Genomic DNA, 27,232 nt, shown 5'->3' with positions numbered 1-27,232 from the left:
TGATAGCTTGAACCATATAACTTTACATGACATGTGGCCACTTGATAGTACTATAATAATACATCACGGCAGTCATATTCCAGACAGTTTTTGGAACTGCATGCTTGGATCTAACTGTTATGGAGACTATTGTTAAGATAGTAGGCTATTTGCATGATACCTCATTTCATATCTTTCTAAACCACTAGGCCTACATAAAATTAGTTTCAATCAGATTTCTGACATATACAGTAATTGACATGTAGTAACTTATGTGCTCATCAAGTGTAAGTGGAATAACTGAACATTTAACAGACCAAGGGTGTTAAAGTTGACGCCCATACAGACAAGGAACAGAGTTGTTATGCAATGTGTTTATGTGATTTCTTAGTAGGCCTACAGGAAGAACCAAGAGACACACAACAATGTGAATGGCTACACTGAATTTGGACAAAACAGCAGCTAGGTTTACTATCTTTTGGCTTTGTAAGTATGAGCCAGTATGGTGATATGGACTAGGCGATAGCTTATATTTTACACTGATGCATAGAAGAAACATTTTTGCAATAGGCCTTGTCTAGGCTACTAGTAGGCTAGGGCACGACGACTAGGCCCTAATTAACCTCCAATAACAACAACAACAACAGAGGAAGAAGAGTAGGCTATAAAATGGCATGATATCATTTTTTAATCGTGGTTACAGGGCATTGTAAAAAATAATTAAAAACAATCTGATTAAGACTTTGACACATCTCACCTCCTAAATCTTATATCCATCATGATCATGTTTCACAAATCATGTGACAAAATGCCAATAGGCCTACATAAAGCTACAGTTTTTAGCTTAATAAAAAACGAACAGACATGGGCTTGTGTGAACGGCCACTGCCTCATAATAAAGGTTATTCTACGGTCAACATATTGACACGCTCTGCTTTACTCCTGGGCTGGGACATGCGATGACATCAGTGCAGATGAAAACGAGGTTGTTGATCTCAATTTAAACATCCAAGTAGCGCTGGTCATGGGCTCCTTCTGCGCAATAGCCAATGCGTTGGATTTGTCACCCATCCCGACAGGGCTTTTGCATTCCCCTTTCACAATAGATGACAATGCTGTTGTTTGCTAAATTCCCTACAAGCATACCGTGGGATGACTTTGTTCCAATGTGTGGATCATAAGAGACAAAATAGGCTACCGCGCGCTCTGCAACAGCAGTTTTGGAGTGCATCAAATCAAACGCACGTGCTCAGTTTTATTATGGCGCATGATTATGAAACACCAAAGCAGTGCGCTCGTGTGGTCCACATCAGTGTCGTTCGGCTAGGATTCAATTTAAACGGCTAGCTAATGTTTCTGCTCTCGACATCCCACGGTGGTTCACACGATCGCTATTAAGCTATGAAGTAAATAACCGACACGCATGACATCGCGGTACCAAGACGTTTTAACAGCCTGTACACTGGGGGCGGAGTTTGACCCCTAAACTCTCAAACCATCACTAATCCCCAGCCGACTCGCGACCAGCGCAAATCATTCATTGGTATTGCTTCCCAGAGGAAATGCCTACGACTGCACTGGCGAGACTACGGTAACGCTACCCCGTCAAAGTGTGGGATAGCTGAAGAAGGATACCTATTACGATCGGCTGCCTGTCTGAATATGTTCATCTGTTTTCATTTTGTTGTAGGCTAGCTCTGTGTCAATAATAACCATTAAGTGGGGCTGTGTATTTGCTGAAGAACCACATGGTATCCAGATGGAGGTCTCGCAGTTTCACTTGTCACATTTTCAAGGCGTCAGAAGTTAAGATTCGTCTTGGATAGCCTGCTGGTGACAGCTGGAGAACTATCGGATATAACAACATATCTTCCCACGAGAAGGTGAGTGTTCACACGTGTCTGTTGTTTTCCCTTTGATACATGCGCTATATGTCCCCTATGCGGGTTTCAAAACATTGCAGGCTTGAATGCTTTGCTATGAGTTGCGGTAAATATAGAGGTCCCTATTCCTACTGTACCACGCATGCGTCTAAACAGGTGTAACACAAAGCATACCGCATAATGCTCTTTGCAACATCACTGTTTTTGCTGGCGCTGCAGCATACATTAAAAGCTACTGGCATATTTGTGGTGATAGTGATTACGCAGAGCATCTCCTCCAATGCGGCTGGGAAAATCATTATAGTTTGCGGATGTAATTCCATCTTATGTTGGTACCCTGAAATATTTAAACCTGAATGTGATGTGTTACCACGATAGAGATCTAGCCCACGGCCTAATGGGCTGCGATACAACACACAGTTGTAAGGATCAGATTTGAAGGTGCAGGGGCTAATGCCACAACAATGTTAATTCAGATCTTGGTGCGCCATGCTTATGGATTAAACCAGATGATGTATCGGTTGTGAGGACGAGTATTTTGGCCCATGGTGTCCAAGGCAAACACTTCAGGATCCATTAGGCTGTAGGCCTAGTTATTATTATTATTATTATTATTATTATTATTATTATTATTATTATTATTAGCCTAGGCCTATTACTATTAGGTCTATATGTTAGGCCTACATCTCCGGCAGTCACATCAAAATAGTGTAGACTACCGGTAGGCTACTACTTTTCCTCGATCAGTAGTTCCAAGTTTTACTGTGGAAACTGCTAATTATACAATGTTGCAAAATACCAGATTCTAATTCAGTAGTAGGCTACTTTGTTATTTTCATGCCTGTCGTGTATAGGCCATACAGCCAAGGATTTGTGGAACATATGGCTAATGCTTGTGGTCATAAGAATCAAAGCAATTAAATAGATTAGACTACATGCCTGTAGCTACTTTCAGTACCCTTTTGGCTTTTTGTTATAATAGATGTATTAAACTAGTCATGTTTGTACTTTAAGAGATGTTAAAAGTTTGTTGATATAATGCCGTGAAATAGAACTGGGCTGGAAATAGGTCTCCTAAGTCTGAACAATTATTTATGTTGCTTTTTAATTAGGCTATACACAATAACAACCTAACAACAACAACAACAACTTCCTCCTGTGTGAAGCATAGGGTATACAGTATGTAGTAGTAGTTCATAGCCCAGAGTTGCCAACATGCCATTACCTTTTGTAGTCAAAAGTAGAGTAAAGTAGAGTAACTTAGTAGTTAAAGTAGAGTAGAGTAAAAAGTGGAAGCAGTCGGTGGAATAATTTCTCTGTCTGGCTGTACAGGTAGGCTACTGTTTATTTTTCACATGGGCTATCCCAGCAAACATACAATTTCCCTTTTCAGATGTGTGATTTCAGGGAATTGAGTATGCTTTTGGCTTTCTATTGTGATTCTTCCATGCTGAGACAAGACTCCCTTGGGATGAGTTGTATTGCCAAGTGCGTGTGGGATGGAGCTAAAATGCATCTCTCTTTTCATCCTATACAGTCAGAAGGTGTAGAAAAGAGCATCTAAACATGATGTAGCAAGGTAATCCCGATGAAAAAAAACAACACAACATCAAGGATGAGCTGTGTAACAGCTTTTCAGACTGTGTGGCCTCTTTTTTTCTATCTACAGACTACGTATGTCAAATCTCAGCAGAAAATGTTCAGTCAGTCCAGAGAAAGTGCCCGATAAGCAATGATAAAGTGACAGACCTGAGAAACACCTACACATTCGGGTGGGCTCAAGAAGTGAGGCTACTCCTACTCATGAAAGCTTGCTCACTTGCTTTAGCCACATTTTGGAAATGCAGCAGCATCCAACTATATTGACTTCAGTTGTATGCTGTTATATAATTGCATGTTCTACGTTGTTTTTTTACCACTGGAGTTCAGGTGAAGACAACAAACAGCTGGAAGCAGGTAGTGCTTAGATGGTGTGCATCTGCCTGGAGCTTGAAGGGAGAAAATTAACAGATGGAGAAAGTACAGTCCTTTTTCTTCTTCTTCTTCTTCTTCTTCTTCTTCTTCTTCTTCTTCTTCTTCTTCTTCTTCTTCTTCTTCTTCTTCTTCTTCTTTTCTTCTTCCTCTTCTTCATCTTCTTATTTCACTAATTAGTAGCAGCTGCAAAACTGCTACTACATAATGTTTTTGTGATTTTCTATTTTGGTGGGATAAGACTACCATTTGGGTCAGTTGGGTTAGGCTATGGCAAGGTCAAGATTCAAAATTCAAAATTCAAGATTTCTTTTATTACATCTCATTATAGGTGTCGGCCTATAAAAGAGTAAAATTCTTTGTGTCTCCTCAAAAAAATAAATGAAAGGTGTGTGACGTGTGTGTGTGTGACGTGTGTGTGTGTGTGTGTGTGTGTGTGTGTGTGTGTGTGTGTGTGTGTGTGTGTGTGTGTGTGTGTGTGTGTGTGTGTGTGTGTGTGTGTGTGTGTGTGTGTGTGTGTGTGTGTGTGTAAGTGTAAGTGTGTGTGTAAGTGTGTGTGTGTAAAAGAGAGAGAGGTTAAAAAAAAGAAACAAAGTGCCTTGGTTGCCTTCAGCATGAGTTCAGCAATCTAATTACCTGGTGAAAGAAACTACTTTGGAGTCTGGTGGCGCGAACTTTCAAACTTCTGTACTGTTTGACACATGGTGATAGCTCAAATAGTACATGGTTAGGATGATCATTCAAGATTAGTTTTCCTTCCTAATGCATCTTCCCTCAAATAACTCCAGTATGGAGGGTAGTTCACAGCCGCAAATGTTCTGTGCTGTACGCACAACTCTCTGCAGTACCTTTCTGTTGTGTTGAGGGTAGGCTCCATACCATGCGACTATAATGTATGATACTCATTGATACAGTCACTACTTAGTTGGAGACCTGGTATGGGACAGGTTAGGCTAACACTTTTATAATATCAGTCAAATTCCAATCAATTACACATTTATAGCAGGAGCGTCATCTCTGATGTGTGATACATCTGCTCTGCGGTAGACTTCTTTCATTAGTGAAGGCGGCAGCCATGTCTATGGAGATGAAGGGATGGAAAGATTAGTGGTTTTAGTGGACACTAACCTATTAACCCAGTTACATGCTCTGTTTTTTCTTCTGAGAAACTAACTCAGGGCCCTTTCTTAAAACTAATCAGATGGTGAAGATACAGCTATTGTCTTCAGTTTATAGAAAGATGTAATTACCTTATGCTATTAAAACATAGACTACGCTACTGTATACAGTACAGTATACAGTTACAGTATAATTCCACACATCTGTTGGACATGTGTCTGACATAGTACATTTGTATGCTTGTTACTTGCTGCTTATTAACTTTCTATCTTACTTTACACAACAATAATAGCTAATGTTAAAAGGTAGATATTTGTTAGTTGAAGGAGAGGATTGAGCACATCCCAGGGAAAGGTGCAGGACGAAGGGCAACTGTAGTTTTCAGAGTGAGAAGTCTGCACACTTAGAATCCTTTTTGTTGTATTTTATTTTTTCATGGCAGGGGATAGTTGTTAACCTGACTGACAATCAAATGCCTGTGACTCTGAGATATTAGGAAGGTCAATGAAATACATGTTCAATTTTTATTTTCCTTTTTTAAAATACTATTAATTTTTTTCTTCGCTGTCATGATATTTGTCCAGTCTGGTCAAAGCAAACCACAGTGGTTTACACTGAACTACAATCAATTTTCCGTGAGGTTGATGATGTCTGTGACAACGGATTTATGCTAACACTTTCAGGTGACTTGATATCAGAAATAGCCTTGAATGCAGAAATGGCCTTATGAAGCACCTATGAGAAACTATTATGGCTATACTTTTTGCATGGGGAAAGAGGCTTTACATATTTTTGTTTTGTGCAGTGGCCATTGTTGTATTCACATTGTTTTGATGACTTGAAATCCGAAATCTGTTTATTGCCTCAAACTCAGCAGAAATGACAGGTTGATGTGGACAGAGGAAAGCTGACTTACACTGCTATGTCAATGCAGGAGGACACTTAAATATTCTATTCCTTTTATTTGACCTGGGTGCAGTTTGGATCTGCTTGAAAAGCCTGTGGTCTGAAAGGATTTGACATAGTTTGAAAGCAAACATTTATTTTTGTTTAATTCATACTGTAACACTACCCATAGTGTTGGTCACACAGTGTGTATACCTTGTGTACATTATTCTGGTTTGAGAAACAATCAGGGTGATGTTTGTCCTCCAGGTCTTTGGTAAGGTAGCCTGCATGTATACTGTAGGTGTAACCTCTTAGTGCAGATGGGGTCGCCGGTGGGCCTATTCACTTTTTGCTGAAAATGCTCAACTACAAACATCGCAACATATATGATATGGCATAACAGAGAGCCTCAAGTAACAGATTAAGACATAGCGATTACAATTTTGGTGACAGTTAGGGCTGTAACGATATACTGAACTCACGATTCGGTTTGTATCACGATTCATGACCTACGGTTCGATACACTCCACGATTTCACATTTGCTAACATTGTAAACTTTATGGATAAAAACGATGATAGTTCATAGGTAGAATAGGTTACAAGAGGCTACTACTAATTTTAGAAAGTTTCTATATAATAATAATGTTGCTTGGAAGCACTATCACTTCATATAATGTGGTTGTTTTCTGGGCTGATGGGTATCAAAACGTTAAAAGGGCGTATCACGATACTGCCTCCTTGTATTGCCTTACAGTATCGTGACTCTGTGTATCACGATTTCTCGGTTCGATACAATATCGTTACAGCCCGAGTGACAGTGAGGTTATATCATAGACTCTGTGCTAAGGGTTAATGTGCTTAATGTGCTTGGGCCCAACATCCTGGGTCAAAGGCCAGACTCATCTATAGCCCTCACCTCAGAAACACATACAAAGCTACTCATGCTAAACTCTTAAGGGGGTTAAAACAACACCCTCACTGTAGACAACCTGGAAAGCAGATAAACAGTCTAGTACGTTTGTATGTATACGATATATTGTCTTAGCCCTTAATCTGTCTTGAACGTTGAGGTGAACCCAGTCGTTCCAACTGCAACTTGCATTTATGATGCTATGTTCAAGTCAGGACCACTCAATGTAGACAAAATAAGAAGAAAAATAAGCTAGATCGTTATCTGGAGGACTTTTAATGATGTGTAAATATTACGTTCATATATGTTGTCTTATGCTCAATTCTACCTTGAAATGCAAGGTTCCTATTTGTTATTACTCTGTATGAATGTACCATGCCCCATGGACCATAACCAAATTGCTGTGTCAGCTCTTTTGCTTCAACCTAGCTCATTTACGATATGATATGCCACCCAACTGATTTTCATTTATCTTCTTATTTCTCCATTTCCACAGGCCTGCATTCTTTGTTATCAGATGGTGAAGCGCCCCACTCTCAAGCTCCCTTATGGGTGATCCAGGGAAGGACCTCAATTGATCTCCTGGACTGGCTCAGGAATTGAAATGGATCCCTCTTGCGGCCACCTGGCAGTGGTGAGGGGGAACGGTGATCAAAATGGAAGCCTCTGGAATGATCGCACAAAGCCATTCAGTCAGGGGTGGGACGGCACTTATGTTGTAGGACTCACATGTGGACCCCCACCTGCCCACCCTGGTGCTTGTTGCTCTTTGCTGTCCTCTTTTCTCCCCTTGCCTCTGTAAGATTTCATGTAACACATATGCACACTGACATATGCATGCACATGTAACACACATATGCACGTCTAAAGACTTTTATTCTGGAGCTTTCTGGTCCTCCCTCGCTTGCATCCACTGAGCCCTGGCGTGCGGACATGCTGCCCATGGACCGGGTACAGGCCACTCAGTACACTTTACTGTAACTGTTGCTGTGACCCATTCCTCGAGGGGCGCGGGGCACAAACCCAATGGCATGGGTGAAACTGTTCAAGAAGCAGGGTGGCAGTCTTGGAAAGACCTACCAGGCTGGCAGCATGCTCTCTCTCGCCCTCACCAAAGGCCTGCTAAACGAACCCGGCCAGAACAGCTGCTTCCTCAACAGTGCTGTACAGGTCTGTGGCCTCTCATCCACGCCTCCATTCAAGTGGACTGTATATATGTTCTATATGTATGTAGTACTAGTGAATGATTATTAGTGAATGATTATTAGTGAATCTATATTTACATCTGGCCATGCTCTGTGGCAATAGATTAACTGTTTTAAGGTTATGTGGAAAGGTATTCTAAAATGTACTATGGACCCTGTAAAGTCATGGAAAGATTAATATACATATAGTAAATACAAAAGTACACCTAATTACATGAAAAATGTTTAAATGTGAAATCTTGCTGAAACAAAATGAATTTGTGAAAATTATTAGGGTTGATAGAGAAAAAAGTAAGTTACAACAGTTTTTCAGTTTTGGAAGTTTAAATTTTATATAGTTGGTCAGAATTGGTTTGATTGTGGTGTGTTTGTATGATCGTAGTTGCAATACAAAATAGAAAATCTCTCTCAGATTTATGGTGATGTTTGGTCATTTTGTTGAATACTATCTCTATATCTGGGGAACAATATTTTGCCCATAAATATGTCCATAACAATACCAAATGTCTAAGTGATCCAATGGTTGTTCTTTATAGGTGCTATGGCAGCTGGATATCTTCAGGCGAAGTCTGAGGCAGCTATCAGGGCATTTCTGTCTGGGTGATGCCTGCATCTTCTGTGCTCTTAAGGTGAGTACCCAGATACTTCTGTCCTCTTTGTCTGTCGTGGTCAAATTCAGTGTACGGTCTTCTGGATTTTAAAGGATTTAGAATCCAGTATCACCTGTTTAGTCTGTATTCATGACTTCATTTGGTGTTAATTAGATCCAGCTGGTTCAAGTGAATGGAGGGAACAAATGAAGAGTTTTGTTGCAAAAAGATGTCTCCACCATTTTTGATTTTGTTATTGGAAATGACTGCCCAGAAATCCTATCATCTATGCGTGAATTCTTGCCATTCAAATATTTTGAGAACATACTTTTTAAACCTGTGTAAAATTAATTTTGCAATGCAATGGAATACTCAATACAAAAATGTCAATTTCCTCAAATTCTACAAAATACCTTCAAATACCTATCCTGCATGGTAGCTTCTGAAACCAGTTTGACCATTACTGGTCAATCATACACACCAGCTGAATGACCAGTAGGCATGTGCACCTTGAAGCCACTGTAAAGACAAAATACATTTGCTTGATTAAAAGTTTTAACCAATGTCGGATTGGGACCTAGCGTGTACGTAAGTGCAGCACAGGGATGATTGATATTGTACCTCATTGTCATTTACTTAAGCTACAAGTTATTACAAGAGCAGGGTCATCCCTCTCAACCTTCAAGAGGCTAGTGAAGACTCATCTCTTCCGAGAAAGCTTCCCTGCTTAACCCCTTAGCGCAGAGCCTATGTTATAACCTTACTATCACCAAAATTGTGATGGCTATGTCTTAATCTGTTACTTAAGACTCTCAACACTGTCATAGCAATGTTGTTATGATGTAGTTGAGTATTTTCAAAAAAGTGAATAGGCCCGCTCGCGACCCCATCTGCAGTTAGAGGCTACCACTCTAACATAACTAATTCTACTCAATTCGTGGCCTTAGTTTTTTAGCTTCTTTCCTTAGTTTTTAGCTTTTTTCCTAAAGCCACTGATTTTAACATATTTTATGTACAGAACATCTTTTATATACCTAAATTGCTTATAACATCCTTTTTAAAAAACATTTTAACATACATTTTTCTTTTTACCATGTGTTGGACATTGCTGTCAGTGTTGCAACTGTACACTGCGTCTTAATGTCTTTGTTTATTTTTTGCCACTTTTAATGCATCTTATTTTTTGCTACATCTTTTACCTTGTGTTGGACAATGCTGTCAGTGTTGCAACTGTACACTGACCCTGTTTCTGATTAAATTTCCTCCTTGTAAGTCGCTTTGGTCAAAGGTGTCTGCTAAATGCTATGTGATGTAATATAATGTAATGTAAATGAGGATCAATTACTGTGGTATTTCTAGACAGTCATGCAAGTGTTTGTAATAGCAGGTGGTAGCCGACTACACACATACAATGAGCCCGTCTGTCACCCTTGTCTGTCCCCGCAGAGTATTTTCAGTCAGTTCCAGCAGAGTCGTGAGCGGGCCTTGCCGTCAGACACGCTGCGCCACGCCCTGGCTGAGACGTTTAAGGACGAGCAGCGCTTTCAGCTGGGCCTGATGGACGATGCCGCTGAGTGCTTCGTATGTTTCCATGCCTGTGGTGGCCTCATTACTGTGCTGGTTTTACAAAGCTGTGGGCATCAGAGGTGGGGTGGGGTGGGGTGAGGCCAGACCAGCGAGTGTCCCCTCTCTGATGACTAAGTCAGAGTCATAGTCAGAGCAGAACAATCTTGAGGCGAGTGTTAAGTTGGAGTGATGCCTATTTGTGACTGGTAACCCGGGGCTACAGGAATGAGTAAAGCACCAAGCACGATGATGACAGACACTTAATGTGTTGTTTTTCTCACTGAGATGGTTCTAGAACTAGATTGGCATGACATTAGAGATGTCCGATATTGGCTTTTTTGCCGATATCCGATATGCCGATATTGTCCAACTCTCAATTGTCGATTCCGATATCGGCCGATACCGATGCCGATATATGTGGGTTATTTTTCCTCATAACAAATTTTAGGTAACATTACAAATCTGCTGTTGTGGAACAAAATATGCTTACCGTAAATCCTCTATTATTGGCCGGGGCCTGTATTTACTCAAGTGCATCTTGGACCAGGCCATAATTGGAAGGAGGCCAGAATTAGAGACAGGCCAATATTCCTATTTAAGCAAAACAGACTACCAGTTGAAAGAATAAAACCATGTGTCTACCGTATTTTGAACCAATAAAATACTTGGTTCATTTATTGAAAAAGTAGGCTACAGTTACCATACCAGTTACGGTAGGCCTATGGTGCGAATGACTAGGGGTGCATCCCAATATGTGTCCTTGCCTCCTCCACTTGTGCTTGTCTCCTTGTCCCGCCTCCTGGCCCCTCCTCCGTGGAGAAAACGATAAAGTTTCCCAGCTGTCAGCCTCGCCACAACAACTTTTGAGGGACTGTTTTTCATTCACCATCCCAATTGCAAATGAGAAAAAGACTTTACAATTGAGCTTTTGCAAGATATTGAAATATAATGCTGTTGTCAGTGATGTCATCATGACGAGAAGCAAGTGGAGGAGGCAAGTGGAGGGGGCAAGGTCACATATTGGGATGCACCCTAGGAGACCATCGTCGGTCCATTTTTTTTACTCACGACACGAGGCGTGTCCCTTCCTCCCTTCCTTTAATCCCATTCTCGCCTTGAGTTTATGGACACGAGATGCGGCAACAACATTGACATTGACGGTCGTATTCCAATATCTGCGGCTGTTTCACTCCCTATTTTACCCCAGATTTAACAAGGCAAACTGTTTCTTGCTGCAGCCAAATGTCGGGGAAATATAGCCTACAATTTCTGTCTCCGGTCCGTAGCCTGAAGCAATCTCTATGTGTGAAGCGCACGTTACTGAAATATGAAGGTTAAGCGAAGTAGCCAAATTATTGTCTAATACTGTGCCTCCTATTTTTCCTCCATTGGCAACGCACAGTAAAAGTTTAACCGCCAAATACATTTACGACGAGGGCTCTCACAACTTTGCAACCAAGGCAAAATCTCTTTCTGTATGGTCGCGCTCCATCTGCCTCTGGCTGTATTCTGGGCTCGTGTTGTTGCTATAGGTTACCCAAGCGGGTATAGGTTACCCAGGAAAGCTAGAGAGAAGCTGCGAAGCGGTCGCTCTCACACAGCTGATATTAACACACTGCTCACATGTAGGCTAATAACTAGTCTTTGGCGTGTGCCCCGTTTGTTTTATAGTAGCAAATGAGTCCTTTTTCGGAGTGAGGAACTATGTCTAATGTTAACCAGCTTAATGATTACAGTTGTGGATTTTGAGAACAACGTGAGATATCCGGTAAACGGAAAACAAATAATTGATTCTATTTTTAGACCCGGCCTGTACAAGAGACCGGCCCCAATTTACCTCCGCCGACCGCGAGACCGGCCAATATTAGAATCCCGGCCAGTAATGGAATACAGGCCACAATTAGAGGATTTACGGTAATTTTATTGTAATGCCCCACAAGATGCATTCTCGAATGCAACAAAACTTTCCAAATATTAACATCATCTGTGCAAAATAGAAGAATAATTAAGGAGAAAAGTGTACAGTAATTCAAGCATTATTATATCGGTTTTGATAGGTCAAAAATCCGATACCGATATTGACCGATATTACATTTTATGCTATTATCGGACCGATAATATCTGTGGGCCGATATTATCGGACATCTCTACATGACATTGGATAAAATGGTGTACATTTCTTTTTTTAAAGATTTTTTGGGTTTTTTTGTGCTTTATTTGTGATAGGACAGTGGCGGAGGGACAGGAAATGACAGACGGGGAAGGACTGGCAAATGACCCAGGCCGGAATTGAACCTGGGTCGTCGGCATAGTAACCCAGTGCCCTAGCGTTAAGCCATGGCAGGGCTAATGGTGCACATTTCTGTACCAACAGCCATTATGATTTTACAAGGAGATTACTTTTGTGATTACAGGAAAATATTCTTGAGCGAATCCATCTGCACATCGTGGCGAACACGGGCTCCGAAGTCTGCACTTCCAAATCCTGCATCACACACCAGAAGTTTGCCATGACGTTGTACGAACAGGTGCTGTCTTTAGTACCGTATTCTTGTCATTGTCTTGACTCATCATTTTAGATTATACTCAAAGTCTGAACTTTCCGCTTTGGCACCTTTACTTTTTGTCACTCCCAAGTCATCCATTTAAAACAAGATTATCAGACAAAGACAGTGTTTGAGGAGCCGCTCTCTGAGTCACTATTAGACATCTGTGTCATTGTTTTTATCCACAGTTTGTGTGCCGAAGCTGTGGGGCCTCTTCCGATCCTCTTCCTTTCACTGAGTTGGTGCATTATGTCTCGACAACAGCACTCTGGTAAGTGAGGTGGATTTCCTCTCGGAATTGTGATTTCATCTGTGAATTGTGATTCTTCTGTGAGTCTTAATCATTTTCCCCTGGTAATGAAGGAATGGTATGGCAAAATGCTACAGTAATACTAGAACATTGTAACTAGCATTTACACACAATTCAATGGACACGTTAAGGTCTGTATGTCAAAGCTGCAGGCCCATAACTCCTCCTGTTATATTTACACTGTGCTTAGCCAACAGGTGGAGAGAATCCTGGAGAAGAGTGATAGGCTGAGAGCTGACATGTTTGGGGAACTCTTACAGGCAGCAAACACCATGGGCGACCTCCGCAACTGTCCTGTGAGTGTGCATGGGTGACAGACACTGGCATTTTTTTTCTGTACCATGTGGACTTTTAAAAAAGATTTTTTAGGGCTTTTTATGGCTTTATTTGTGATATAATAGTGAGAGAGGGACAGGAAACGAGTGGGGAGAGAGACAGGGAAGGACTGGCCAATGACCCGGGCTGGAATCGAACCTGGGTCGCCGGCGTAGTAACCCAGTGCCCAACTGTTAAGCTAGATTTATGCTTCGCTCGCATAGAATCTGCGTCCGTCCGTTTTCTGTCTATGCGAGTCCACGCCCCCCTCTCAGAGGCTCTGCGCCCGTCGTCTAGCGCCTCGAAAAAATTCTAACTATCCGTCGGACGGACGCGGAGTACGCAGACAAAAAGGCACTATGATTGGTCGTCTCGCTACTTCCTTGTTCTGTTCTTGTGGCAGCGCAATGCCAGTAGTTTGCGAGAGCAGAGCTGTATTCTGTTAAAAACTTTATTAATGCCTTGTGTGTAAATGTGTGTAAATACACGAAGCTAAGCTAAGTAACAAACAATGCATCAGTTGAACACTCGTGGTACAATGCCTGCGGTTTTACTACCGTTCCTCCACCGAATGTAAACACACATCGGCAGAATCAACTGTCTTTACATGCTTGCATTTTCTGCTCGTGAAAACAGACTGGGTATGTCAAATAGTCTAATGATACCACTGCATTGCCTTTGCAATTTGTGTGAAAATACCTAGCTAACCGGGATAGAAAGCAACATTGCTTAATAATGACCGCAGTGCTTACAATGTAGTGAAAGTAGCCTAATCGCGCAATTTCAAATGTGGCTGGCAACGAGACCTCGGACCTCGCAGAGCTCGCAGATGCATGAATACAAAATTGGTTCGTGGCCACTCCCACGCGACTTTTCACGCTCGCAGTTGCTGAAGTCTAATCTGACCTTTAGGCCACGGTAGGGCCTACCATGTGGACTTTGAATGGCCATTGAAATGGCTATTTACTGTAACTGGTTTGTGGAATGTCTTGAGGCCTTGTTTGTCAAGAGAGTGTGGCAATCTGCTTGTGGCATATTATTGGAGCTCAAAATGGCCAAGCGGTGGCTCCAGCTGATGCAACAGAGCAGAGGTGTTGGGGACTTGCCTGTGGGACAGTGCATAACTGCAGTGTTGTTGCTCAGATGATAAATCTGCTATGGAAGAAGCAGGCGGCATGACAGGACCTTAGATTCTATACTTCACTGCTGTGCTGTGAATAGCCATCACATAGTCTCGGTTTGTTTCTTGTGTCTTGACTCCTGGCTGCTGGAGGATTGGCCAGACGGGTACTGTAGCTTTGGAGTGTGCTGTGACATTGTGGTGGAGGGGAGTGGAAGGTGTAGCGCCCTGTGGTGTAAGAGGTTATAAATAGCATGACAAGCCTGTGCACTGGTGCTCTCCCAGCAGGGCCGCTGCTAAGGGTTTGGAGGCCCTATGTATACCTGGTCAGGAGGCCCCCCTCGTGATTAAATAATAATAATAATCTACTACTATCTAATACATATATGTTTTGCTCTGTAATTAAATAATTATTACATGACATTTCTTAATCAATCTCATTTTAAGAAGTCCCAACTTTGGGGGCAAAGTGGTTGGTGCCCCAAGCACTGGTTGGTGCCCTAAACACACTGCATACTCTGCTTATATTTAGCGCCGGCCCTGTCTCTCAGGCTATTGGCACCTGATGCAAACCACTTCACAGCACAAATACTGCACCACTCTTGGAGGCCACCAACTCTCTGGAGAATGCACAGTGCACATGCATTGTTAATGTGTCTGAATGCTTCACAATTTGCTGTTCTAGCAATTAGTGTAGCATGCTAGTATGCATCATTGTCATCTCCCCGCATAACTTTGACTAACCTAGTGTTTCTCAGTGAGGCCTCTACAGGGGGTTTAGGAGAGACCTTAGGGGGCATTGAGAGCTAGACAGTTGGGGGAGGGGGCCACCTGGAAAGGCCCATTCAAAGTGAATGGAAGCTCCCACATCATTCTAGAAAGCTGTATAATAAGCATATCATAGCATGATCAATAATAGCACACAGAAAATTATAATTATTAGGCTGTACTGTTTTTTACATCTTTAACATGGAGTTGTTGGTTGAGAGACGTTGGCATGCTTATAATGAGGTCAGGGAGAGAACCACTGGTCTAATCAATGGTTTCCTGTCTGGCAGTGTTACGGTGATAGACTCTCAGATATGGAAAATGTTTAAATGATTTAACTATTTGTGTTTTATTACACCTTTTCTCCTTATGAATAAGAATAGTGAACACAATAACCAATGTAGGTGTTGTACCTGTAGGTATTTGCCTTATACATAGGTTTCACATTTACAAACATTCATGTTGTGAGGAGGGGCAAGATGCTAAGCAGCCAACCACGTAGGCTCATTTTTTGACTGACAGCACATTCCAACAATCAAAGGTTGAGGAGTACGCAGCCAGGGGTGTTTACAAATGTGCAACCCATGTATACAATGTATATTCACTGGTAGGGACTGTAAAAAATAAAACAATGATTTGGAGTACATATATATCTCTCTGTGATATGAAGTAATAACAAGCTGTTCGTAAGGCCTCAAGTAGTTATTTGCAGTGTTATGTTGATAAATGGTCGGGATAACTGACGATAGTCTTCCTGTTCACAGAGCAACTGTGGCCAAAGTATTAAGATTCGCCGTGTGCTCATGAACTGCCCAGAAATAGTCACCATTGGGTTTGTATGGGATGCCGAGCAATCCGACCTCACAGAAGATGTCATCAGGTCACTAGGTCCACACCTAAACCTCTCGGGGGTAAGGGTCATACTGGCTGACGTACACATCACATTCCACTCTCACACAGCACAGATTCCACCACTACACTTCATGTTATGCATTAGAGATGCACCGATCAATTAGCCGCCGATCATGATCGGCCAATAGTGCCAAAAATGGCTTGATCAGCAATCAGCAAAAAGCTGATGGCAAAATATTAAATTCCTCACACAACTTTTTTGTTTTGCTTAAGGTTTACATCTGGCACTGGTCATGGTGGCCTAAGCCGTTGGCTCATGGCGGCAAAAGAATATGTCTTTACTTGCTTTTCACTTATTATTATTTTACAAATTGTGATTATGATTGGCCTACTTCAAGTTAGAAAACGTCAATATACTGTAGATAGATTAAAAAAGAGGGAAGATTCCAATTCTTTCTGTGATTGGCAGTGATCGGCAGATCATGATTTTGATGTTCGGTAATCGATGATCAGGCCAAAAAAAGCTGATTGGTGCATCTCTATTTTGCATTGTGGTGCTGTTGTGCAGTTCGTAAATATTATGTGTGTGTTTGATCAATATGCCAGTGTTGCTAATTGATACAGTAGATATACCGTGTCAGCTATGTAAAGTGATGCCTAAAATAGTAAACTGACTGCAGTTTTCACATCAACAAACAGTCTTTTTTTTATCTGCTTTCTCTTACCCCCTCTTGGCTCAGCTTTTCTACCGGGTAACAGATGAGAATGCAAAACGATGTGACCTTCATCTGGTGGGAATGATATGCTACTCCAGTCGACACTACTCTGCCTTCGCCTATCACAGCAAGTCTTCCAAATGGGTTTTTTTCGATGATGCAACAGTAAAAGAGGTCTGTAATAACTATAATTCCTTTATTCACAATATGTGTCATTTGAATGTGTCATTTGAAATACATGTATATTTGGCAATGCAGACATCCTTTTGGTATTGGAGAAATATGTTTTTTTTCTGGCTGTGTAATATAAAGGGGATAACTCAAGCGAGCACTAGGAGTTTAGCATAGATGACTTCATGAAACAAACTAGGGCCTATAGTTAACGTAGCTACTAAGATCTCTTTTTTTGCAATCAGGTGTTCACTGAATGATTTCTGTTGTCAGATTGGATCCAAGTGGAAAGATGTAGCCTCCAAGTGCATGCGTGGCCATTTCCAGCCTCTGCTGCTGTTCTATGCCAACCCAGATGGGAGCGCCGTCTCTAACGAGGATGCCCCTAGACAGACCACTATGTGGTCCCGCTTTAAGTCTCCCATCAACGGCGAAGTTTCAGGTGAGCGTGTCTTTACTGGTCGTTCAAAGTGGACTTCACAATAATAACAGTGCCTGTAGGATTGGGACTGCACACTGCAGCTTAGTTTAAAAAAAAAAACTTTTTTATTTTGTACACACACCCGACTAACGTTTCGGTGTTGCTACACCTTCTTCAGAGTCCGAACTCCGCACACAGTGTAATAGTCACTGAAAGGTTGATTACCATGGTACTACTCTACTATGACATAACTTCCACATAATAATAACATACTGCCATTCTGATAACAGCAAATTTATAACGCCATGTTTTAACGGGTTAAAAGTGATGCCGTGCAATGATTGCTCTGAAATTCCCATCTGCTGCTGCTTTGAATACCATAAATAAGACTTAAGACAATTCAGGCAGACAGTCCCATCATCCTCCTCTTTTGTCCCTGTGAGCCAGAAATACTCTTTACCCTGTTGCCGCAGCAGAGCTATTTTAGTCAACACACCAGGTACCATTTTATTAATATCGCACCATTCACTTCTTTAAACTCTGACCTTGATTAAAACCCATTTCTGGGGAACTACAAAGGCTTTGCAGATATTGTGTGTCAGGAATTGCACAAAGGCGGGAACATCTCTCTGCAGAGTGGCAGAGTTATATAAAACCATCAAAAGTCTGCCGTCGTCATAGCGTGTCTCTGTATGTTGCAAACACTCAGGCTTTGGGCACAAATCCCTCAGAGTCAGAGCGCTACAGAGAGTCCACATGCAGGCCTGAACTCAGATGAGGACAGACACTCTGCTGTCACATGGAGATTACCACCCACGCTCTCCTCTTTCTCCTTGCCTCTTTTTTTCTCTCCTCTTCTCTCTCTCTTCCTGTCACTCTGCCCCACTCTCTCTCACTCTGTCCCTGTCTCTGCACTGTAATCCCTGCGTGTTGTTGGCTGCTGGGCTGTCCGATGCTGGACATTACCTACATGTTGATCTACAGCTCAGTTTCGTTTAGAGTTGCTCAACCACATGGATTTACTATATGGATATTATATCTGAAGTATCCTACCGGTATGTGCAGGCCTCTAGTGGAATGGGACTCAGTCGCTGTTACCACATGAATCCCTGTAAGTAGTGCTGATGGCATTTCTACTGTACATTCACTACTACAGCATACTGTTAGTTTGTAATGGGGCTCCGCTCCACCTTTATAAATCGCTGTTTGTTCTTGGGGTTTAACAGATCTTTATGCAGGAGTTCAAAGCTCCGTGCTATCCTGAAGCGCCTGCTAGGAGTGTGTGGTTTGAAGTGGTTGCCAGTTTGTTAGTCATGGTGTGCTGAGCATCGTGTTTTTTTTTCTTTGAAAGGGCTTTTTGCGTTCACTTGGCAGTGCTTTTGCTGAGAGCAACAGTGTTGGCCATTTGAAAATACTGTAATGGGCCTATGTTGGATGCCAATGTTTTATGGAATTTTCAACCCTCTCACTGTCCTTAAGTGCCCTCTAAATAAAAACAAAAACAATGGTACCACCAGCTGAGGTTCCTATTTCAACAAAAAAATACCTTTTAAATATCAAACAATGATAGGAAAACTGGTTGCAAAACACATCATAGCCAGAATTTAGAAGTAAAAACTCCCTTCAACCATCAGAGAGTTTGAAGTTGGCTACAGTCCACAATCTTAATGGTAGAAAAGTGCAGCCATCTGCTCATCTCAAACTGTCATTGGGGTGTACTGTAATCATTTTGTCACTCTAACATAGTTTCTGGGAAAATGCTGATGTCAGCATTTAGAGTTTCACCTTTGTGAGCATCTGCCATAGCCCTGTGGCGAGAGATGACTGTTAGTGGGGGGACACGCTCAAACCTCTCTCTCTCCGTCTGCATAGAGGACTGTGATGGATTGGATTACTACAGATCATTTCTCTGATGGATAATGCCGCACAATCATTTTCCCGCTTCATCCCTCGCTGTAATCCCCCTCAGCCTCCCAGAGCTCGTCATGGCCTTCAGTGCTCAGCATCTGGGCCAGCCAATGCCGCAGCTGCCCCACATAACTCAGCACAACACACACACACACACACACACACACACACACACACACACACACACACACACACACACACACACACACACACACACACACACACACACACACACACACACACACACACACACACACCAGCCCATTGACTTAACAGATTTCAGAACAGTCAATGCAGTGCACCACTGTGTACCACTACCATTCACAGTGTTGAGGTATAACACCATTCTTATTTCATTCTGAAATTGGTAACATGGCAATGTATGAAACATTTTGAGTGTGCTGAATATGTTTGCACATCAAGTAACTGCCAAATAATGCCAGTTTGCTAAATGACAATGTGTGAAAAATACTGTGCCTATTATGTTGTGCTTGATCGTCATACAGTATGTTACTGACTCTGTTGTTCATGTGTGTTATTCCACAGTGACTGACAGTTCTCATTCAGGGTCAAAGAAGCTTGAAGGAGTGAGGGACAGTGCTCCTGGCCGCTCGGGACAGAGCTCACACAAGTCCACCACACTCCCAGCACCTAACTCAGGCTACAGCAGATGTAAGCAACAGGGAAGCGCTAACACCAGTATTTTTATATGGAAATGAAGGGTTTATTTGCAAAATGGTGTATTTTACCATTGAAAATGACTGTTCAGAGGTCCTATCACCTATATGTGAATTCTTGCCATTCAAATATTTTACAACATTCTACAAAATGGACTTATGAGATGGTTGTACAATGTAATGTGAATTCAATCTGTTTTAAGTCAGTTTAATGTACTGTATATACTGTAGTATATTATTCATAAAGTATATTCCAGTATAATAATATAGTACAATACAGTGCATGTATATAATTTAAATGCTAAAATAAAATATGTTTTCCTTAATGTCACACACAGTAAAAGCTGCTCCAGGTAGTCCCGGTGTGTTCCGTGAGTCTTCCAGAGAGACGTTCCCCAGAGTAGGGGACTTGAGGAAGGAGGGTGAAAGGACGCACCGTAGACCTGACTCTCTACAGCACCGAGGTAAGGCCAGACTACTGGATAGTCTTTCTGTTGTCATATGCTGTATATTTGCTACTCTGGACCCATTGGTGCAGAAAGCCACAGTCTTAGGGAGTTTTTGGCCCTAAATGAAAAGGAAAAAATGTGCTGCTGTAAAGTCGCACTAATCTGTTCAGGTTGAGATGAAATGAAAGCATATCGGATCATTTATTTGATAAGCGTTGATAAAACAGAACCAAGCTAGCAAATTTAGCGTTACTGTATTTGCACTATTTCAGTGTGACTATATCAGTGTGATAATGGCTTTGATCTCTCCTTTTGGAACAGTACATGAAACTAGAAATCACATGTATACACCAATGTTTAGCTAATAGTACAAATCCTGAAAAGTCTAGGCTTTTAGTCTAGGCTTCTAATACTATGCAATGCAACTTATTAGTGCAATACAATGTCATATTTTTTAAATCATGTTTGAATGAAAAACTAAATTAGGACTAAATTAATGAACATATAAATCAAGATTGCATATAAATCAGGATTGCTGTGTTAAATAAACAGTAACAGAAAATGTAAGGTGGTGGGTTGTTTTTCATTTTGTTTTGACCTCAGTCTGCTCATACCGCATGAGGAGTTTGAAATTAAAATAGCATATTCAGCTCCGCCAGCGGCAGCTCATGCTTAGAGGGTGTTCACAAACAGTTTCTTTGGACCATCTTCAAAGTAATAAAAAGGAATGCCAGTGTTCTATTCTGCCTCCAGGCAAAAGATGAAAAGCCTCCACATGTGTTTTGGCCATGTAAATGGTTGAAATGATTTTGATTTCATGGAAACTCTATTCACATGTGCCCTATTTTGTGCGCTGTTTATGAACAACTTTTTAATTTAATGAAATACCTTTAGGCATTAGTCCTTCTCTCATTGGTACTTAGACAAGTTCATCCATCATGGAAATGCAAAGTGTTATACTTAAATATTTAGAGGAGGTTCTTCTCCAAACAGTAAATCATTTTACAAGCTTTGTCTTCCTCCTCAACGAAACAGTTTGCATTCCCTGAAGTCGCTTGCATTTTGCATTTTTTAGCTTGCACAGCTTGGCGGTTTATATTCTCTCAGTGGGCGATTCCGGATGTGTCACAATTTTACGTTATCCCTTTATTTGTATTTTAGGGAAAAGAGGGCATGGGCTTTAACAGAAGGGCAAAATAAGGGCGACTGGTAGTCAGGAAATGCAGGAAATACAGCACTGGCACATCTCCAGAAGCCAAGAACACCATCTGCCTTCAAAGCATGAGTGAGCACGAGGCAGAAACAGACCAATGAAAGAATGCTTTGCCTTCACGTTTAAAACATTGTGTTGGGCTGCGCTTTGCCCATTCACTAGACTGGGGGATCTGTCAGTTTCGTGGGCATGCCGATCGGCATGTCCAGCCTCTGCTTATCCACTATGCAGAAATCTACCTCAGTTTTTGACATGTACTCATGTGTTGTACTGGAACTATGGCAGTTGCACCAGAATGGGATGAGAAAACAACCAGGTAACAGAATAACCATTCAATATGCCATACAGTGTACAGGTCAGCATACTTTAAAAAGGAAATTGTATGTTTTTGGTCATTTATGGTGATTTTAATGCAGGTTATAGCAGATGTTTTCTGTTAATGGTATCTTGTAGCCCCATAATGCAAGCCGTACCTCCAGTGGCACGGTGTAATAATCATTGAAAAGTTAACTACCATAGTACTACACTACTATGACATAACACAGGGCCTTTAGTAATGCACTACAACTTGGCCATTGCCATTCTGGTAACAACTAATTTATAAAGCCGTGTCTTAACGGGTTAAGTACCTTAAATGTGTTGTTTTTTTTGTCCAATATTAGACATGACATATCCCAGAGCCACATCACCCCCAGAGAATGGCCTGCGTCCTCAGGCAGACCAGCGGATGCGTTCATCTCAAGGCAGGGCCTCCATGCGGCAGGACCGTCCTTCTCCCCACTCGCAGCGTTCACCTCAGGAGAGCCACCCTCACCCTCACCCCCACCCCCATCCCCACCCCGCCTCCTCTGGGGGGGCTTCTCGCCGGCAGGAGACCCGCGAGTCGGACCAGCAGCAGGAGCGTCCTGGAGGAGGAGGAGGAGGTGGAAGTGGTGGAGGTGGAGGAGGTGGGAAATCTCGTTCTTCATCCTGGCGACCGGTGCGCGAGGTCTTGAATGTGGACAGTGTGCTGAATGAGCTGGAGCGAAGGCAGCAGGACAGCCCACGCTGCGCTCGCTCCATGGCACAGCAGAGGGCGCCGCTGACGGAGCGCAAGCAGAAAGGCCTGATGACCATCTACGAGGACGAGAGCCGCCACGACAGCGAGAGCCGCAGCTCTCAGGACTCTCAGCAGCGTGCGACGCGGTCCAAGGGGGGTGCAACCGTACCCCTGCGAGCTGACAACTGGACCATCCAGCGCACTGAGTCAGGCTACGAGAGCAGCGACAGGCTCAGCAGTGGCTCCACCAACCCCGACTCACCAGGCGTGGAGAACTTAACTGGGAAGGAGCTGAAGTTGGCACAGGAGGCACCTCTGCTCAGGTAGGAGGTTGGGTTACGTTCATGGAGGCCTCCTTAGATCCACAGAGGTAGCTGCACTGCCATTCAAATACATACATACAGAGTAATGGCAGTTAGCTGGAGACAGTAATTATTATTATTATTATTATTATTATTATTATTATTATTATTATTATTATTATTATTAATGGGAATAAAATCTATCTATCTATCTATCTATCTATCTATCTATCTATCTATCTATCTATCTATCTATCTATCTATCTATCTATCTATCTATCTATCTATCTATCTATCTATCTATCTATCTATCTATCTCAGGGGCCAGGTTCACCACAACAGAGTCGAGGCGAAGAACGACCCGGCCCGCTCTCCGCTATACCACAGTAAGCGATTAGCCAGCCACTCTGTGTGTTGTGTTCCGTACTACTGAGCAGCCGTGTCGATCTAGGATTCTCCAGGCCATGGGGCTCATCCTGTTAGTGTTTAGAAACCCGACTCACACCTTTATGGGTGATGATTACCCTTTCAGACATGGGCAGGTCTCAGTGGGTTAGGTGTTTCACTTGAACTGTTTGACAACACTGTTATGAGATTGAGACTTAAAACAGGTTTAAGCAGGGCAACTGGTTCAAATGTTGGTAAGGGAGTATTGAGAACTTTGTGAAAATACAATCCTTACTATACGCCGCGGCCTCATCATATAATGGGATGCAATGGAATATTGTCCACAGTTTTTTCTGTAGATGTTAATCCTCCTGATTGTGCAATATTCCAACAACTGTCCTCCAGCCCAAGTTTTTTTTTAAGGAAAAGAGTTTCAAAGCTGATTAGAAGTCCAGGACATTTTATCCCCATACTAAATAGTGGAAGATTATGTTTGATCATGTATCTCACCATACACAAAGCCCAGCTAGCTATGCTGTCTAATCTCCATTTACTATTTAAGCCAACAAGGTTTCTGAGAACTAAGCAGCACCATATACTGTACAATCAGTTTCATAGGAAGTATGTTAAAAGGAATTAATTGGAAGTGTGGTATTTAGGGCGCATTCATGCGTGTAAGAATAGAATTAGTCAGAAATTATGTAAACCAAAATGATTGGAAACTTGGTTGAATGTTGTATGATGATGGGGATTATTATTATTATTATTGTTGTTGTTGTTATTATTATTATTATTGATCATGTTCCCATATTACCTTATTATTATCTTTATTAAATGTAATTTTTTCAACTTGGACAGGTGGAATGTACAGTAGAGCAACATTCCCCAGGCCTATGACAGCCCAGGAGCTAACGTTTCTGATCATCTGTCTTGTCTTTTATCCTTGTGCAGACCTCTAGGTCAACAGGAAAGGGAAAATAACTTGTCTATTTATACAGTGGAGGGATTTAGAATGCATGCAGCCTCTTGGTGAAGTGGGATAGGGGTGTCTGCCTTTTCCCTCCTCCTCTACTGCTTTGGCACTTCCATCTCCACTGCCCTCCAATGGTCACTTGTGGAAATTACAGTAATAAACACATTTCAAAATGGAGGCTGTATCATCGCACATAAAAAAATGAGATGGATGACTGCCCTATTGAGGGCAAATTATAGTGAATTACAGAAGTAAAAAAAAATAATAACTCAAGTTGTAGTCATCTGTGAAAGAGATTTTAATGTATTTCATGTGAACTCTCACAGGTAAACATCTGCTGAAATCTCAGGGAAAGAATTCAGATCATCTGGTGAAATGCAGTCCCAGTTCCAGGTAGTGCATGGAGCCTTGGAAGTACTTTCTATATCTCTTACACAATGTGATAATCAATATGTGACTCTTAAAGTGATACTGTACCATAGACACAAGCTCATATTACACCTCCCCTTGAGTAAATTAATGGAGTTTTACCTTTCTCCTGTACTTTCAACCGTTCTCTGAGTAGGGCAGTGCAAATATTACCTTCAAGCTAGCAATGAACATTGAATCTTATGAGACCAGCTAGCTGCCAACAGGTCTCATAGGATTCAATGTAATGTGCTAGCATGGAGATAACATTTGCACTGCCATACTCAGAGAATGGTTGAACGTACAGGAGAAAGGTAAAACTCAATCATTCACAATCACAACCCAAGGAGGGGTATAAAATGATCATTTTTCAAAAAATGTCACAGTTTCACTTTAAGTGCTTACGTAGCCTACCTTACCTTTCATATTAGCCATAGGAGAACGGAATAATGCTTGATCTTGTTTACTTCTGCCTTTTTTGCAGAAGGAAGCTCAGATATACATCCAGCAGCTCTAAGAAAGCTGCTACATTAGAAAGGGATCCCATGCCCTCCAATTCTAGGCATGATCAGGAGGATTTGTCACAGCGGGGCCGGTGTGCAGACAGCCCACCGCTGAGACACCTGGGTAAAGTGAGCAGCTCTGAGTGCAACAGCTCTGATGACTTAACCAACCCGCTGTCAGAGCAAGAGGACAGTGCGTATCGCTCCAGCACAAGTGAGACAGCTCCAGCGGAGTCCCCTCGCCCTCCCCGCACCCCTGCCACTCAGCTATCGTCCCCCCGTCAAGAGTCTCCGTTGGCGACAACAACGCCGACCCGCGCCAAGCAAGCAGTGGCGGCCGCTCGTCCAGGGGACGGGCGCACACCTCCTTTTCGACCGCGCCTGCTCCAGGAGCCCTCTCAGACTAGCCCGCGGCCAACCACCCGCAGTGCTCCCAACTCCATCTCTCCCTCCACTTCACACTGGAGATCCGAGCCTGGTGGCACCCGCACGCCCTCTTCAGACGTGAGCTCCAAGTCTGGCTCTGATCAGGAGCGGAGTGACGGGGGAGCGGGCGAGGGGGAGGAGAGGGGCCGCGGCTCTGACCGCAGCAGCAGCAGCTCGGGGGGCGGTGGCAGTGGCGGTGGCAGTGGCGGCTCCCAGGGGCCAGGCGTGGCACTCACAACGTATTTCTCGGTGGACAACTGCATGACAGACACCTACCGGCTGAAGTACCACCACCAGAGGCCCCTGCTACTGTCTGTCACTGAGCCCAGGCCTGCGGCGAGAGGAGGAGCAGGAGGAGGCGCAGGAGGAGGAGGAGGAGGAGGAGGAGAGCCACACCGGGACAACGGGGGACACCCCGGCGAGACACAGGGCACCTCAGAGCACGGCAGGAGCAGAGCTGACCTGGGTTAGAGCCGCCAGCACTCACAGCACAGCACACCAGTCCTTTACCCTGAGGAGAGCCTGTAGATGTACCTTATTGTGTGTATACTTAGAGCATCAGAGGCTTAGTCCCCCAGCATCCTCACATGGCGGAAGGCACCCTCCTCAAGTCCTTACCCCTAAACCCTAAACTCAGAGGATCTGGACAATATGGCTGCTCCTCAGACTATATCTTGTCCTGCCTTTAGAAGCTTGTTGCTTTTGTAGTGAATTGCAATGTAGTATTAATGGCTCCGTTATGGCACAGGCACAGATATTTCACTGTTCTGACTTGGCCATGTCTTACAATTTTAGGCTATGCAAGCAGTAAGCCCACAGCAAAATGGAACCCTGTGACTCCAAAAGGACTGGATGAGCATGGCTTTTTGTGATGAATGTTGCCGTATTGGTAAGTGGCCTTGTTAGTTCAAAGTCAAAATTCTATCACAACTAAATTTATGAAGACAACAAACCATCAAGGATATTTGTCATTCAGCTGCACTCAAGCATATTTTTAAAGAACAAAACGAATTTGACATTTACAACCTTCGTCTATACACTTGTGTGTATCTTTCTTTTTTTCTCTCTCTCTAGGATCTAATATGGATGGGAAATCTTGAGATGGATGCCAAAGAAAACTTGTGGGAAATAGATCCTAAAACCTCAAATAAAAGGAACATTGCCAAATCATAAACCTGGTTGTTGTGTACATATAATGAATCTATGTAAGCCATAAATGTAGTGGAAGCTGAATGAGCCCTCCTCTGTTCCACTCTGGTGTGACGTCGATTCCTCAGACATCCACCAGATGTCAGTATGCACCTTTACTTCTTGCACCTATACTATTCTCTTTGCTTGCTAACATGGTTGGCCAATTTCTATGCTTTAACTGACGTGGTACAAATAACGTACGAAATACCCTTGCATCAGGCGCATCTAAAAGATGGGCCCAAATATTGTTTGATCCCTCAAGCTTTACCGTTACGTTGTATTTTCTTTCAATGTGGAGTTTGTACATACTTGTCAGATGTTTATTTATGGAGTGCCTTTTCAAGTTTTTTCATGAATAGATATGATTCATGACTCATGAACAATGTTGTAAAATGATGTCCACTTATATATTTTTGGAGATGCCT

At 42.5% G+C, this 27,232-nt stretch overlaps 1 protein-coding gene across 1 annotated transcript; it reads left to right on the top strand.

The window, feature by feature from the left end:
• Positions 1 to 932: 932 nt before the first annotated feature.
• Positions 933 to 27,232, top strand: usp53b (ubiquitin specific peptidase 53b). Its single transcript, XM_063218375.1, has 19 exons — positions 933 to 1,570; positions 1,670 to 1,862; positions 7,248 to 7,921; positions 8,493 to 8,585; positions 9,993 to 10,127; positions 12,527 to 12,640; positions 12,847 to 12,929; positions 13,159 to 13,264; positions 15,936 to 16,082; positions 16,764 to 16,913; positions 17,184 to 17,352; positions 19,786 to 19,911; positions 20,255 to 20,380; positions 22,241 to 22,940; positions 23,241 to 23,305; positions 24,606 to 24,672; positions 25,172 to 26,082; positions 26,412 to 26,505; positions 26,691 to 27,232. Exons 3-18 carry the CDS (start codon positions 7,778 to 7,780, stop codon positions 26,486 to 26,488), a joined length of 3,213 nt encoding a protein of 1,070 aa, XP_063074445.1. The 5' UTR covers positions 933 to 1,570; positions 1,670 to 1,862; positions 7,248 to 7,777; the 3' UTR covers positions 26,489 to 26,505; positions 26,691 to 27,232.

Source organism: Engraulis encrasicolus, chromosome 16, assembly GCF_034702125.1.
Source record: "Engraulis encrasicolus isolate BLACKSEA-1 chromosome 16, IST_EnEncr_1.0, whole genome shotgun sequence".
In the NCBI taxonomy this organism is placed as follows: Eukaryota; Metazoa; Chordata; class Actinopteri; order Clupeiformes; family Engraulidae; genus Engraulis; species Engraulis encrasicolus.
Note: the sequence above shows the minus strand (reverse complement) of the source record. Positions and strands in the feature narration are given on the sequence as shown.

Coding starts and splice junctions, on each gene's coding strand:
- usp53b (XM_063218375.1), top strand. CDS start 7,778: ATGGCATGGGTGAAACTGTTCAAGAAGCAGGGTGGCAGTCTTGGAAAG. Junction 23,306..24,605: donor CCGCTCTCCGCTATACCACA/GTAAGCGATTAG, acceptor GAACTCTCACAG/GTAAACATCTGCTGAAATCT. Junction 26,083..26,411: donor CAGGAGCAGAGCTGACCTGG/GTTAGAGCCGCC, acceptor TTACAATTTTAG/GCTATGCAAGCAGTAAGCCC.